The sequence below is a fragment of the Oryzias melastigma genome, linkage group LG1 (genome assembly GCF_002922805.2).
Source record: "Oryzias melastigma strain HK-1 linkage group LG1, ASM292280v2, whole genome shotgun sequence".
Lineage (NCBI taxonomy): Eukaryota > Metazoa > Chordata > Actinopteri > Beloniformes > Adrianichthyidae > Oryzias > Oryzias melastigma.
In genome coordinates this window covers 13,068,683-13,084,561 of record NC_050512.1, presented here as the reverse complement: position 1 = coordinate 13,084,561, position 15,879 = coordinate 13,068,683, and the positions used below count along the sequence as shown (strand labels likewise).

General features: G+C 39.8%; 1 protein-coding gene across 1 annotated transcript; it reads left to right on the top strand.

The window, feature by feature from the left end:
* Positions 1–6: 6 nt before the first annotated feature.
* fhdc1 (FH2 domain containing 1) lies at positions 7–15,380 on the top strand (the record flags this gene model as incomplete). The annotated part of the gene is made up of 11 exons (XM_024260066.2): positions 7–312; positions 2,201–2,262; positions 5,856–5,958; positions 6,080–6,165; positions 7,164–7,264; positions 7,418–7,488; positions 7,610–7,717; positions 8,444–8,514; positions 9,266–9,383; positions 9,474–9,638; positions 10,323–15,380. Coding segments are annotated over 11 exons (3,288 nt in total), but the record flags the coding sequence as incomplete, so codon positions are not given.
* Between the last annotated feature and the right edge of the window lie 499 nt (positions 15,381–15,879).

Here is a 15,879-nt window from a genome sequence, read left to right as displayed (position 1 = left end):
CCCCCGCCCCCGGGAGCACCTCCACTCCCACCACCTCCATCCACCACGCCCACCGGCCACAACGGGAGGAAAAAGCGGCGCGTCCGGAGCTTCTACTGGAAGCCCATCCCGGAGGAGAAGGTGCGTGGAAAGCCGAACATCTGGACGATTGCGGTCCGGCAGCAGCAGTTCCAGATAGACGTCCGCTCTGTGGAGGAGCTGTTCGGGCAGCAGGAGGACGTGGCCACCAATTTACGCGGAGCATCGGCAACAGCTGGAGCATCATCACGCGTGTCTAGATCTCGCTCTTTTAAGGAGAGCAGCAAAGGGGAGGTGAGTAGAAGACAGGAAGTTGTAAAACATTAACTCACATGTTCTTTTGTCATATTAAACTACAACAATCCAAACTAAATAAATGTGGAATGTGTGATTGTTAACTTTAAGGGTTCTGTGTGCAAACATAAGCAGCACCTACCTACATTACAAACAAACATATACCCCAGATTTCTTAAACATCCTCACTTAGTAAAGCGTCTTTACAAACATTAGTTTGAGTTTTTCTTTAGAAACATAGAGAGTAAACACAAATGCATGAATTGGTCATGAGGTGAAAAGTAAACCAACACCTGCATGAAACATGAAAATAATTGAAGCCACAATATCTGAAAGAATAGTGCAATCAACCCAGTGATGAGGACCCACAATGCAAGAGACCAGACTTGATGACAGGAAGTGAAAAACTTTAATAGATAAACTAAAAGATTAACAAGCTGTAAAACAAGGGAGAAACAAAAAGTGCGACAAAGCTGATGGCCTTATAAGGAAAACAAAAAGGGACGCTTTAGTCCCCTCAAGTCCTCATTAGATCGATTGTAAAAGTGTTGCCAAGGGTCTTTCAGTTATGATTATGCTGTTTTTAGGCAAAATTAAAAAGTCTGTGTTGGTTTCTAGGGTAAAATGTCTGCAGAAGTGTATCCTTCCCTCATTTCCCATCATCCCTTTGTTTACACTCAGCCCCCCCAATACCTCAACCTAGCATTAGCAGTGCAACGAAAATGGCTAGCAATATTGGAGCTATCATATTTGTACAGTTTTAAGCCAGATGTCAGTTTGGATGAGAAAACAAAGATTTTAATAGATCTTTGTGTCTGCAGGCGGATACAACAGAATGGAGTGGATCAGGGAGCTTGTGGCTCCCAGATTGTAGTTTTTATGTAGAAACCTAAAGCTTTGTCAAGCAGAATTTTTGCCTTTGCTCCTGAGTCCCCACAATTTAAATAAAGAAACACTCATAAACACAACTTTAACCTTAGATTTCTTTATAAATGTCCTCAATCATCAGAAAAATGACAAAAAAAAAACATGTTAAAACAATTTTCATTGGAGTCTGTCTTTAAATACTGAGGACGATTAATTTAAATGAAAATTGCAGTGGATCATTTTCAAATTAAATCAGATGTAACTTTGGTATTTTTTTTTGTAAGATTTTAAGCATTTTTATGCTAAAGTAAAATATGTTGTACATACAAATCTAAGCTTCAAACCAGGAAATATGTCTCCAACTTTACATAATACCTAATTTTTATTTGAGTTCCTCAATCTTTCTCACTTGTTTCACTGTCTTCACGGACCTTAAGAGTCGTTATGTTTTCATGTTGTCTGCTATTTGAATAAAGTTTTCATTTAGTTGTGATGATTTACTGATTACAGCAGCAGAGCATATACATGTTTTAGTAACTGGGTTGAGTATTTGAAATTGAATGCAAATTTATTAGTAACATAAGTAAAACATGTACTTTAAAGGTTAAATGAAAATGGTCCCCATGAATTGAAAATAAAAAAAACGAACTGATATCTTAGAATAATTTTATTGAAACAGCATCTAAATGGCATTGATACCCAGCCCTAATGATTATGTTTTTGCTACTTTTGCTACACCTGCTACACCAAGCAGCATCATTTGTTTAAAAGAGTATATGGCTCTGATTGCAAGTAAAAGTTATTTTTATAGTCGGTTTTTCCTGTTTAAGAAATGTAATACAATCTTTTGATTAAAAAATACGTGTAATGTTCAGAGGATTTTAATTCTCCAGAGTACACAGATAAAAAATAGTTTTAATGCATGTTTAGCTGCACATTCAAATAATCAAGTTACACAGAACCTTTGAAATAAATGAACTGAATAAATATGTTTTAAAAAGTATGCTTCATCTTGTTTCAGATCAGCATCCTTGACTCAAAGAGGGGAATGAATGTGGGAATTTTTCTCAAGCAGTTTAAGAGGTAAGTTTCAGTTGGTTTCTAAGCATGCGTTCACACCTGGGTCACATGACCCAACTTAGACTCTTGTGGTTGGATAGAGAGGTTTGATCAGGCAGGTGAGAAAGTTCATTGAGTTTTGATTTTGCAAAAACCTAAACTTCAACAAAACCTCAGTGTGGGTCATCACAGTTGAACACACTGTAAAGTGCTCTAAGTAGTGAGTAGTGAAGGAATTTGGACATAAGAGTAGCAGAAGTACAGGGATAAAAACTGCACTCATTCAAACTGGAACAAATCATGAAAAAGGGAGAAAAATATTCTTGTTGTGAAACAGCAGAGGGGGATTAGCATGTTTTCTTTTTGAGTCTTTTCTTTTCCTGGTCAGAATTTTTGTTTCAAGCATCACCACAACAAGTGAGCAGCTGTTGTCACTGTGGAACTCCTTTGTATGTTTGGTCCACTCTGTGTGAAAGCAAAGCAAACCAAATAAAATTGTACATTTTTTGCATCCCTTTTAAAACATTGAGCAAGGAGTTTAGATTTTAGCTCACTTTAGCATCAAACTATAAGCATCCGTCCATCTTGCGCTCATCCAGAGCGAGGTTACAAGAGGCAGCAGTCAACACTGAGATGTCGACACCTTACTCTTTTAAGAACCTTCTTCCAGTTCTGCTGGGAAACCTCAAAGTGCTTCTGGGTCAGTTGAGAGTGTCTTTGGTCTCCTCCCTGCAGAACAATCCTGCACCACCTCCCCAGAGAGCCTTCAAGGAGGCATCTAAAAGAGATCCCAGTGGCACACTAAACTGGCATCTATTTGTGTAAAAGAGCAGCTCCTCCCAAGTGACTGAGCTCCTCACCTTATTTTAGAGGGAACGCCCAGCTGTGGGACAGAGGAAACTTATTTCATATGCTTGTCTCCTTTCAGGTCTTGACTCTGAGCTCATGACCATCAGTTAGTGTAGAAACATAGTACACCGAGAGCACAAACCCCATATTCCTAAAGCACCTCCCACAGAACACAAGAAGGATCAAGATCAAACACTTTCTCCAAATCCACTAAGCACATGTGGAAACTTCCACGAACTTCCATGAACCCTCAAGCACTGTGTGTTAGATGTAGAGCTGATCCGCTCGTTGTTGCCTTAAAAACTGCACTTCTGAATCAGGGATTTCAAAATCGGCCATGTTTTTGTGTCCAGTACCTCGGATTAATTTTTTCCATGGAGACTGGAGTTGAAACACCCTTTCATAAAAACAGGGAATCTGTAAGTAGGCCCAGATATGAAAATTTAAAAGTATATCACAGATAATAATAATAGAATCAAATGTTAAAATTCTGCCTGTAAAAAGTCAAGGGCATTTGAGTAAAATACCAGCAAAAAACATTTATAAGCTGGAATTATCAGGTGTTAAGACAAAATATATATTTTTTTAAAGATGAAACTTGTTAAAGACCAACTCCTACGAAAATTGTGTTTTTAACATGTCTTTCTGGCATTTTTCTCACAACAGAGGACATATAAAAAAATTGAAAGATTAAAACTGTATTTCTGAGTATTTCTTTATTTAGTCATCCTGCTCCGCTCTAACTCTGATGCATCCAGCAGGAGAGAGTGTAAACAACAGAACACTGGGATATCAACGAAGGATAACTTCCACTCCAACAGTCCCAACCACAACCCGTAGGCAAATTTCTAATAAACTCCTGCTGCACTGAAGAAAAGGTCTTAAAAACGATACAGGCTTTTTGCTTTTGGCTAAAAACTCAATAATCATAGTTTAAATAACTGTGTGAACGCTTTTACAATAGATAAAAATATAGTTGAAGCTGGACTTTAACTGACAGGTATGAATATCACAACAGATTTGCACAAAATCATGAATAAAGCGACCTGATCTAATACTTTGCAAATTGTGTTATGTCAGAGCTGGAAGACTCCTCTCTTATCACCACAGGACAGCAGCATTTACTTTCCTCAGAGCAAACAACGTAATGAAAATTATTCTGCTAGAGGAGACCGAAGTGGAGATGTTGAGCTGTAATAAACTTTGTTGGATGAAATCAGCAGCTGCTGCACAGAATAGTGACTATTTTTTGAATCTAAAACGTTTAGAAAACTATGAGTTTATCTGTTTGTCTTCTACAGTAAATTAATATTTGAGGCCACTTGAAAGGCCAATCACAGCAGTAAAAGAGAAAAGCTCAATCACCATCCTTAATTTACCACAGAGAATATTGAATCTGATAGGAAAAGTGATTAAAGATGCTAACAGATGAGCTAAAGAAAGCATAGGGGATAAAATTGTTATTTTGTCAGTTTTTATTGCTTCAAACAACCTCAACAGTAAAACAGCAAGGTTTGACTGATTTAAAGTGTTTTTTTTGTTGTTGTTTTTTTGCTTCTTCTATGTTTTGGAATTTTTTTTATGCAAATAGTTTTAGTGAAACAGAACAAGTTCAAACATCTGATGAAGTCCAGATATAATCCTAACCTTTCCTGATATGTAAAGTAGCACAAATGTAAATTCGTTTTTCTTGTGTCTGTGTATGGAAGGAGGAGGGATACATTAAATGCCAAGCAGCTGACAGACAAACTGTATGACACAGAGGAAAGAAAATCAGCAGGTTTCTCTATAAAAACCAGTGACTCCAGTTACTCCTCATAGCTTCTCCTAGTTTTTATTTTCTCATTAAAGTCATAACTGATTCTTTTTAGAGTGTCATGGTGCAGACTATTTCTGCAGATGTGAATGAAGTGCAGTCGGCAGGCTTTTGCTCTTTGACAAAGGTTGTTGTGGCATTAAGTGTGTTCGACATCTGTTTCCATGGCAGTGTATTTGCATGGCCCTCCACTGGATTTTACTGACATTTGCCTGAGCAATGCCACTCAGAGTAAACAGCAAATATGAGCGATGACCTCACAGCTTGTATTTCCTCTTTCTTTTGCACTCTCTAGTTTATGAAGGCCGTGGGATTTTAACATGAATTATCGCTGCTTCTTGAAGGGTTATGGGTAAATGTGTTGGGCTGCTTGTCAGCAGTGTGTTTGCACAGATTATTTATGCTGCTCCTGGTTGTTCTGCAGCGCTTAACTGTTTCCTGAAAATCTGGGTTACTCTCTGTGTATCATTGTGCTGATTACATCACCATTCTCATTCATATCTTTTATTTTATGCCTCTATTATACTTTTTTTTATTTATTGCCACATCATTTCTTCATTTTATTGAATGTTTTATCACGTGAATATTTTTGTAGTTTTTTTTTTTTTTTAATTAATCCAACTATGATGCTTCCCTTTTTCATCTGAAATTTTAACTTTCTTTAAACTTTAATAAATGGGCTCCATCTTTTCCCACAAAGGGTTCTTTTTTAAGTGTCACAATTTCCCCTTATAAAGCCTGTGCCATATGAAGTTAAGATTATTAATTTAATACATTAACACACTCTGGAGTTTTTAATTTCTACATATATAATTCTTCTTTTGGCTTTTTTATAGTGAACTCTGTATGCATTTATTCTTCAAATACATTTTTTTTTTGTGCCGTTGTTTTCTCAGAGGCTTTGAAAGCGACCACCTGTTCAATGAAAGCAAACGCTCTCCCTGTCTTTCAGGTCCAACCCCTCCATTGTTGAAGACATACTTCGAGGAGACGGAAAGATCTATGGAGCCGAGCTGCTCAAAGACCTGCTGAAGTTGCTGCCGGACGCTGAGGAGGTTTGTGTGTGGCTTGTGTAGAGAAATGAATGACAGACAACCATCAAAGACAGTTGGTGTGAATTAGAAACAAAACAACGCATCCTGCTGAGCTTCCTCTTTCTCTTCATCCTGTTTGCAGATCAAGAAGCTCCAGGCGTTTAAAGGGGATCCAGACAAGCTGACACTGGTGGACTCCTTTATGTTCCTCCTAATCCACGTTCCACGGTGAGTTATTTTCAATGATGATGCACTGAGTTTACATTAAATGAAAAGTGAAGTCAGCAGGTGAGCAGAAGAGAAAAGATGTATACCATTTTGTACAGAGACCCATTGAATTTCTGTTTTGATAGAACCAAAGAAATTCCCTTTTAAAACTAATTTTCTGGACACAGCTTGTTATCTTCATCCGGACTTTCTGATTATTTAATAGAACTTTGATGTAGTTCAATAGACGATTTCTCTGCTAATAAATAAAACTGTGTATCTTTAAATTTGATGCATTTCTAAATCTCAACAGTATTTTCTGTGGCTCAATGAAAAACTCAACCTTCAAAATAAAACAATAAAGGAAAGTTGCTGCTTTTGTCACAAAACATGCTCAAATGTTCAAGGCCGTGTGTTTGTGGGGAAGTTGTGAACCCCAGAATTCTTCTCTAATAATCTTTAAATTGAATTTGCTATGAACTAATCTCTTAGAGTAGTTTTAGTCATTTGTTTTGTTCAAGTTTGAAAGTTTTAGAACTGGGATGAATTTATATTATAGAGAAAAGCTAAAAACCCAAGAGTAAAACTATAAAAACCTCTGAGAAGGGTATATAAGAAACTGAAATCTCCTGAGATTTCCTCAGGGCCTTAATGCACCAGGATGAGGCATCTGCAGCCTGGCAACAGATGATGAGAGTACAGCATGTGCAGTATCAGCAGACGATAACAGATGAAGTTCAACAACAAGAGCATGGACTTAAAACCTTCATGTATTTTCTGGGATATAAATAAAAATACATGTCAATATAATATGCTTGTGCGTGCACATTTGACGTTTATTAATATCAAGGTATATTAAATAACAGGTGATGTCAAAAAATAAAAATCCTTCAATGGAAAATCTCAAACGAGTGACATAATTGTAGCTTTTTTTGTTAAAGCTGATTTGAGAAAATGCATCATTTTTTTAAAATAAAATAATCAAAACTACAGTGTAAACCCTCTCTGCTGCCTGTCAGGTTTGAAGTTCGGATTGAGGCCATGGTCCTCCGTGAGGAGTTCTTCCCTTGCTGTGCAGCCATGAGCCATGACATCGATATTGTCCGCGTTGCAACCAAAGGTAACGACCCACTTCTGCACACACATTTAGACACCACAAACCAGAAACTTGAATAAATGACGCTTTATTTATCTAACTCCCCCAGATTACAAAAATGCTTTACAATAAAAAGAGAAGTTTGTGCCTAACCAGGTTTGTAATGATCTCCTGCAGAGCTGCTGAACTGTGAGGAGCTTCACGCCATCCTTCACCTGGTGCTGCAGGCCGGAAACATCATGAATGCCGTAAGAGTTTTAAAGCATCCACTCCTTTATTTTTATGTGAAAACTCAGTTTATTACCTTTGTATTACCACTACAAAAATTATCAAAGGACCAAGTAAATAATTGTGTTCTTCTGCTCTCAGGGTGGCTATGCTGGAAACGCTGTGGGCTTCAAGCTGTCCTCTCTTCTCTCTCTAGCCGACACAAAGGCTAACAAGCCTGGGATGAACCTGCTTCATTTTGTTGCCATGGTTAGTGAAGATTCTTTCCAGCAATTTCTACGCTCAGTTTTCAGGTCATTCGTATTTCAGCTAAATCAAGTCAGTAAAGGGAAGTTTTAAGAAATGACATTCTTATTCAGCTGCTCTTTGTTGTAGCATTACTCAGCTGTTTGTGACGTCAACCTGAGCCGAACACAAAAGCATTTCCCAAGAGCAAAGTATGAAAGAGGGGGCGCCGTTTATGTGGTCATGTGAGCTCCCAAAGGATTACTATTTATAAGTTTACATCACAAAAAGCGTCTCACCTGGGAATGCTCGTATTTGAATGGAAAGTACTGAAATACTGTTAGAAATATTTCTGTTTTATAGTAGAGTTTCAGCTGAGGAAGTGACTGGTTTTATGGTGTTTTATTTAAAAAAACTATTACAGAAGACAAATATTCATATTTATTTTTACTGTGATTTTTTCCGAAATATATAGCCTAAAGCGAAACAGTCCTTAGTAGTTACGTAAGAAGAGAGAGACATAGACCTTAAAGTCGCTGAAAATTGTCCTCATGGGACAAAGTCTCTGAAATCCTTATCCCACATCATGAATGAAGGGGGGCAGGTGGACAGCAGATGGTGACAGGAAGCTCCACAGAGCCAACACTAGCAGGCCAAACAGTTACATAACTAAACAAAAATGACAGTCAGCCACTTTACATAGCACATTTCTAGACATTAGGAGCTAAACTGTGCTGTGTCTGTTCTCAGGAGGCAAAAAAGAAAGATGAGAAGCTGCTCAAGTTTCCAGAGAAGCTTCAGGATGTGCAGAGTGCCGCCAGGTAAATTGAGCACAAAGCTGCATTTCTCCGTTTAATCAGTCTTCTCTACAATAAGATCCCACAAAAAAGGCTTGCTAGCAACTGTCAGCTTGTTTTGTTATTAGGTCTGTTTGTTTTCTTTTTCATTGTAGTTTTAAAACTGTTTATTAGGTTGTATTTTTCCAATGTTGACAAACAGTTTCCCACCAATCAACCAACAGAGGGAAGAAAGAGTCTCTTGCATTGATCATTTCAGCTAAAAATGTCCAAATCTTTTTCCCAAACCTGCTGAATCTCCTTTGGGGGGGTTGCTGGAGCCTATCCCAACTGTTGGTAAAAGATGGGGTACACCCCGGGTGCATCCAAATCAAATTTATGAAAGAAATCTAACTATTTAATAGTTCAACGAGCTGTAGACCTTTGATAAAGTATGTAAAAGTCCAGCCACCTTACCCAGGCTGACATCTCTCTTAAGTGCCTTGAGGCATGCACAAAAACACACCGTGACTCTAGGGGCTCTCTGACCTTCACAAGGTCACACATCTTTGGTAAAAGTGCACCTGCTGCACCACAGAAAGGCATGACTCCCCCCCCCGCCCCTCTCAGGATGCATCAAGCAGCAGTCCTGTCTGGATTTTTAAAAGCCACACAGCGACTTCAGCAAAATGCTGATGCTTTTTTTTTTTTTTTTAAGTCCACTGTCTCCTTGATTATTATGCAACATCTCCAAAAAAAAAAAGCGTGTCCTAATTACTCTGCTCTGTCCATGTAGAGTTTCAGTGGAAAACATCGAGCTGGAGTTTTCCTCCCTTTTCGTCCGAATCAAATCCTTGGATGAGAAAGTCCGAGGGGACGAGGAGCTACTGCAGCAGCTGGAGCCCTTTCTGCAGGTGAACTTTTCACTAAAGCTGCTGCATCCAACTGTCCACGAAAGAGGAGCACTTGAAGATGGTTGACTTGTGTTTGATGTCTTCTCTCAGAGCTCAGCACAGACGCTGCAGGATTTAAAACGACGCAGGCTGGAACTGCGTAAAGAGGGGAACGCTCTCATTGATTTCTTTTGTGAAGACAAGGACACCTTCAAGCTGGACGAGTGCTTCCGCATCTTCCAAGACTTCTGCATCAAGTTCAACAAAGCTGTCAAGGTCAGTTAGAACTTTTAACGATCAGTGCTCTGCAGACCCACAATATCCAATTCAGTGTCCATTAGCTTGTCAATTTCTATTCCAATTGTTTACAAAAACAGTTTGTACATAACTTTTCTACAATTATTCAATAAAACAGATGATTATTTAAAAAAAATATTAAAAGATTATTTTATTTAGATTAATTCATATGTTTTATTAATTTATTTTATGTAATGTAAGTCAATTTTAATTTGCCATGGAGAAACCACATGGTCAAATTTGCCCAATGTTCCTTTTTTCATTTTTATTTTTAATTAATTAACTTATTGTATATTTTTTCATGTTATACTTATATTTTTATATATTTTGTGTTGCTGTTAATTGCTGCTATAACCAAAATGAACAAAAAAAACGTTCAAACTAACTCTGAAAATCCAGAAGAAATTTGTTTCTGGGGTCTCCAGGGTTGAGATAAAAAAATACATATAAGTATATATTTTTAGCTAAGGCCTACCTGTCTTAAAGAGATTAAAAATACGTATAAATATATATTTTTAGCTAAGGTTTACCTGTGTTGAAATCAGTATAACGTCTTCATTAAAAGCTTAATTCTGGGAAAACGTTGTCATTTAAGCAACATTTTCAGATTTACGTTCCAGTCTAATGGGAGCGCTGATGTGCTGACCTCTTTGTTTCTTTCAGGACAATGTGGACCGCGAGTTGAAGGAAGCGTCCAGACAGCGGCGTCTAAAGGAACTGGAGGAGAAGCGCTTTGCGTGGGCGGGTGAGGATCAGAGCGGCGTCTTTGGCCGCAGCAGCAGCGAGAGCGACATGGAAATGCTCACAAAGGAGGGTCTTTTGGACTTCTTCCAGAAGCGCTCTCAGAGTCCTTTCAACCCACTGGGGCGCTCCGCGAGCGCTCGGCGCCACCGGCACACAGTGAACTCTGTAGCAGATCGGGAACTCCAAGGATACCTTGAGCTGTTCGGAAGCCCGACCAGCTCCTCTGACTTTTCTAAGTTTAACAGCCTGCCGCGCTCGGGTCGAAACATCCAGCGAAGGACGACCCCGTGGATTTTAGCGCAGGATGACAGTCGTGAGGTAGTGACGTCTCCACATGCAGAAACTGAACCTATTAGCCCGTTATCCAGGTTGTCCTCCTCTAGACTGAAAGATAAGGAGGACTCCTGTAACTACAATGACTATTCATCTGTGTCAGAAAACAGTGTTCTCCGTCCTTCCTTTTGTGTCTTTCAAAGGCCCGCGCTTTTCTCCAACCCAACCCTGTCTGGACAGATGAATGTCCGAGTGGAGAAGCATACTTTAGTCCGAGGCCCTCAAGCTTTTGATCTCCCCAGTCCAAACAACAACAGCAATCAGACGCACTTCGTCAACCTGAAGGATGTCGTGGTGACAAACTTGGACAACGAAAGACAGTCGACTCCCAAGACTCTGAAAGGCCTTCTGGAGGGTGAAGGTGTGGAGGCTGGAGGAGAGGGTGAAGTCATTTCTCCCATGCAGGCTGGGGCGGAGAAGGATGAGGAGGACTGCAGTACAGTTTCTTCAACCACCTGTGACACTCCTCTCCCACTAGACACCTCCGTGTCCAACAGGAAGCCAACGTTTTACATAGTAGACTGCACAGAAACGGACTGCTCCGTTACTCTGGATTACTCTGATGCTAAGAGCTCTTCCCTGACTAAAGAAGGACTTTATTTTGGAACAGACAAAGGACAGGAGAGAAAAAAAGATCAAAGCTCTTTGTCCTCTAACGTGGAGTCTTTGTCCCCCAGTGATCAGTCTCTTTCTGTCAATGAGCTCTCGGCGCTCCAGCCTGCAGATGCGGCGTCTGCAGCTCCATCTGGGACCACGGAGGAGTGGGACACGGAGAGCTGCGACACGGCTGAAGGAAAGCAGGGCGTGGAAAAAGAGGCACAGAGAAGCTGCAAGAAATCTGCACACTCCAAAAGCAACAAAGTCCCGAAGTCCAGCGGAGCGCGAGGGGTTCGAACGCTCACCGGCAGTGAGAATCAGGGCATGCGGAAGGTGGTGCCCATCAGCAAGCTCACCAGGTCCGGGAGCAGCAAGCGAGCGGAGAAGCCCGCAGCGCACGACGGCGGAGAGCTGCGGCGGCCTCTGCGGGACCAGAGCACGCCAGCAAGAGGGCGGAGCGACAAGACCACCAGAAGTCTTCGCCACTCAAGTTTGCCTCCCGAGGAGTCAAAGGTTCAGAGAGGAGGCGGGCAGACGGGAAGCAGCTCCCGATGGGCACGGGATTCCATGCCAAGGAAAGCCTCCATCCACAAACCGAATGCCAAACCCCTCAGAAACATCCCCAAGCCTCCCCCTGAGGAGAAGATGTGCCGCTCCACCATGAGGGCTCTGGCCCAAGCTCAAGCCCAGGGAGGGGCGACCTCTGAGAACAGCAGCGTCCACACACACGCCCCCAAAAGCACAGCCGACGTTCCCAGCTTTGCCAGGAACACAGTGGCTTCGTCTTCCAGGACCAAGAAAGAGACCCCCGCTTCATCTGTGCCGTCCACGCCGTCCCGCAGCCCCTCCCTCATGGGCCGACAGTCTTCCGCAAAACCAGGTCGGGTGTCTGTTCACAGCAGTGAGGAGAAGCCACAAGTGACAAACCTGCGCCGGGTTCAGAGCGTGAAGGCCTCCCACCGCAGCGAGACTCCGCCCCCTCCCGCAATACGAGAAAGTATCCGTAAGAACAGCAGCTTCTCTGAAAGGTCTGTGCAGGGCAGAGACCTGACGTCCATCAGGACCACCAAGCCCAGCTGGAAGTGAAGCAACAGAGCAGGAAACTCAACTGATCCTGTCAGGATTGTAAGGTGACGTCCACATCATGTCTTCAAAGGTGGATTTTTTTTTGTCAGGTTTACAAATCGTAAACAACAAGATGCAACAAACTTTCAGAAAATCAAGTGAAGCTTCTTTTTTATCTGTAAGTAAACTGACAAACGGCATATCACCTTTTTGCCTGCGTAGCTGCTGTCTGTGCTAGCGCCCGTGACGATGTCGATCAAAACCCCACCCACTCACTTCGTAATGCTGCTAATTAGCGCCGATGACACTGAGATTCAGCATCTGCTTCTTTCAGGGTTCCAGATCTGTTGCGTCCTAACTTCATGTGTGGTTTTCAGCAGCCGTCTGCTCCACAGTTTTTTTTTTTTTTGTTTTTTTTGCTTAATACCTCAGAATGATCGCAGTGGCCTTGTACCAGCAGGAAAAAGAAGCAGCTCACTGTGTTCTGCATGTCGTGAAGAAAACCCTATCAATCAGGGGAAACACACCTGCCACGCCACTTTGAAGAACCACTGACATCATCACTGCAATATGTAAAGTCATAGATACTGTAGAGCAACTATAGTACTTCATGTACTCAATCTGTAGAAAATAAGTGCATTATATTAAAGCAATGGAGGTAAAAAAAGAAGTTCCTCATTTGGAAAAAATAAAACTGAGAATTTACAATGTTTTAAAGAGCAAAGAGTATCAGTCATATGATTCTGGTTTTGGATGTCCAATATTAAGTCTCTGCTGTGCAGGTTTTTATTTTACAAAAATGTTCTATTTTCCTGTTGTGGCATTATTGCAACCACAGAGCTGTTCAGAACTCAACCAGACTTGATTTAAAGTCATAAATGAGCGCATAAATCCTGGTTCACATTAAGATTTGTCACTTTTGAAAAGAACCAAATAAGGCACCATTTCAAAATTGTTTCTTGTGACAAAACTTTGTTGCCATGGAGTCACATAGTGTGTATTGAAGATCAGTTTTTTTAATATTTGGAGGACAGAAATTTCATCTGAGCACAAACCACCAGCAGAGGCTGTAAGATTAATATTCCTTTAAATTATCACATATTTTCAACATTTTGACCATTATATACGTGTTTCTCACTGACTCACATTCATAGATAACACAATAAGTAGATTTGATTGTTCATTTATCGATTTAGGGAGAAAATATCTAATTGAAAACGAACTACCCTCTGGTGGGAATCAAACATGAGAACTCCAAAGACGTCCAAATATTCCTTTGACTACCTTTGTGAAGCAAACTGACCAACATTGTGAAGCAACACAAAAAAAAAAACACAATATGAAATTTAAAAGATTACCAAAGGAGACAACAACTACAGACAAAGGAAACACTTGGAAAAAATATCAAAATAGATGCAGAATAATAAAAAGACCTGATAAAAACTAATAATATGTATTTTACATTAAAATGAAATAATTATAATTAAAAGCAGACTTGAAAGTGGACAAAAATGCCATGAAATCAAACAATTTAAGACAGTAAAATAAAAAAATACTCCTATTGTTACTAAAGGAATGTAAAATTTAAAGAAGTGACTGAACAAGAAGGACCAGAATCACTAAAGTGGAAAGTTGTGGAAAACCATACAATTAATAGTCAGTTCTGAGTGTAACCAAAGGATAAATTCAAGTGTCTTAAGTGTATGTATTCAAAATAAAGTTATTTATGACTTAAAATATTTTTTCTGAGTTCAAACCACAAGCTCTGTTAACCCCAAAGAGGAAATTGGAGAAATATTTTTTAAAAATCTGTTCAGGATTGTGATTTTAGGCAAAGCTCTTTACCTTCTATGTAGTTTTGGCTCCAGTTCCATTTGAGTTCACTCTCCGGCCTTTCCAAGAGTTGTTCAGTTTGTGGCAACAATACTCATATCTGTGCATTACCCACAAGCCCAATGTATTTCTTCCACTAGGAATCAAATCCTTCTTGAAACCAAACATTTCTTTACTGCATCTAGCTCTGATAACGACTCACTTTTGTTTGTTTTTCTTCACATATAAAGAAATGATTGTTTTCTTAATCCAGGATTGAAATGTTTTAACTCTCACCTTCAGGAAGAGGTTTTCAGGGAACGTCTGCTTCTCAGAAGTGATCATGAATTTCTTGTAAAACTACTGACTTAAACAGATTTTTAACTTGATGTGCAGCTGTTTTTTCCAGCTCTTCAGTTAAGATCCACCTGTTTCAATTCATCCATAATTGTTTTAAAAACTTGAAACACAAAAGGACACCGAGTGCGTGCTCAGCCCAAATATTTATCATTTAGATGGCGAAAAATGTCTCCATTTGAGGTTTATTTGATGGAATTAACCTTCTAAATTAACCTGGCTTACAGACTCAGAACAGCTTGTGCCACAATTCTATCAAACGGCCGTCTCTGCATTCATCTCAGTGCGTCATAAAGTACCCCCCGCTGCCGTTCCCTTCAACAGGGGCGGGCGCCACAATGGGTGCCCTTTCCTTTGCATTTCAGTGGCTTACAACGGCAGAGCTGCTTTGGAATTCGTCTTCTTTCATGTCCACCACCCTTCCATGCTGGTTACTGCAGTAACCGTGCAAGTTTCTTACCCAAATAAAAGTCCCATAAACTTCAAAGGTCACAAAGTGTTCTCACATCAGAAGGCATTGCGTAGTCCTAGTGTTTTAACTCCTCAAAACATTTGATGATCATGTTGTGAAAGACAACGCACAGCGATGCTGCGCTGCAAGGAACTATTGTAACTCAGTGCATATTCTGCTAGTTTTGGTCGTTTACTCTGAAGTGATGGTGTGTAATGTCAACATGGATGTGTCTTCTGCAGGTGTGTGACTCCACAGCAGACAAACGACTGATCTTAAGACAGAATGGCAGCACGTTACTGCTGCACTTCATGTTTCTGATGATGAAATGAATAAAATCACATGTTGCTGTGGACTGGAAATGTGTCTTTGATTTATTTTTCTAACAATTTCGAAGTTTTTCAATTTCAGATATTTAAGATAAGATATTTAAGATATTTGTTAAAGCTGTTCATGGTTACGTGACAGCTGAATGATTTGCTGCATTATGTGGCTTGATGACTGACTGAATTAAGTGAAGTTAATTAAGTTCAAGCAAAAGTGAAAATTACACAGTAAAAATGATTGGTTAGTATTCATGACCACACTATAAGTTATGGATTTTTCTTTAAAAGGTTTTTAAATGTATAAAATAAGCATTGTTGTCTATAAATGAACATATTGATAGTCATTTTCTCTCTTACTAGTTTAGAAAAATAAAGCATTAATATTCTGGAAAATATTAGGTTAATCATAGTGTGAAGATGAACCAAATGTGTTTGTTCTCATTTCATTTCTATAACCAGTGATGTTGAAATATTTGTCTCATGCACTCTAATTTTTAAATTACATCTATCAATGTGTCGGTCCTTTTGTCTTTGT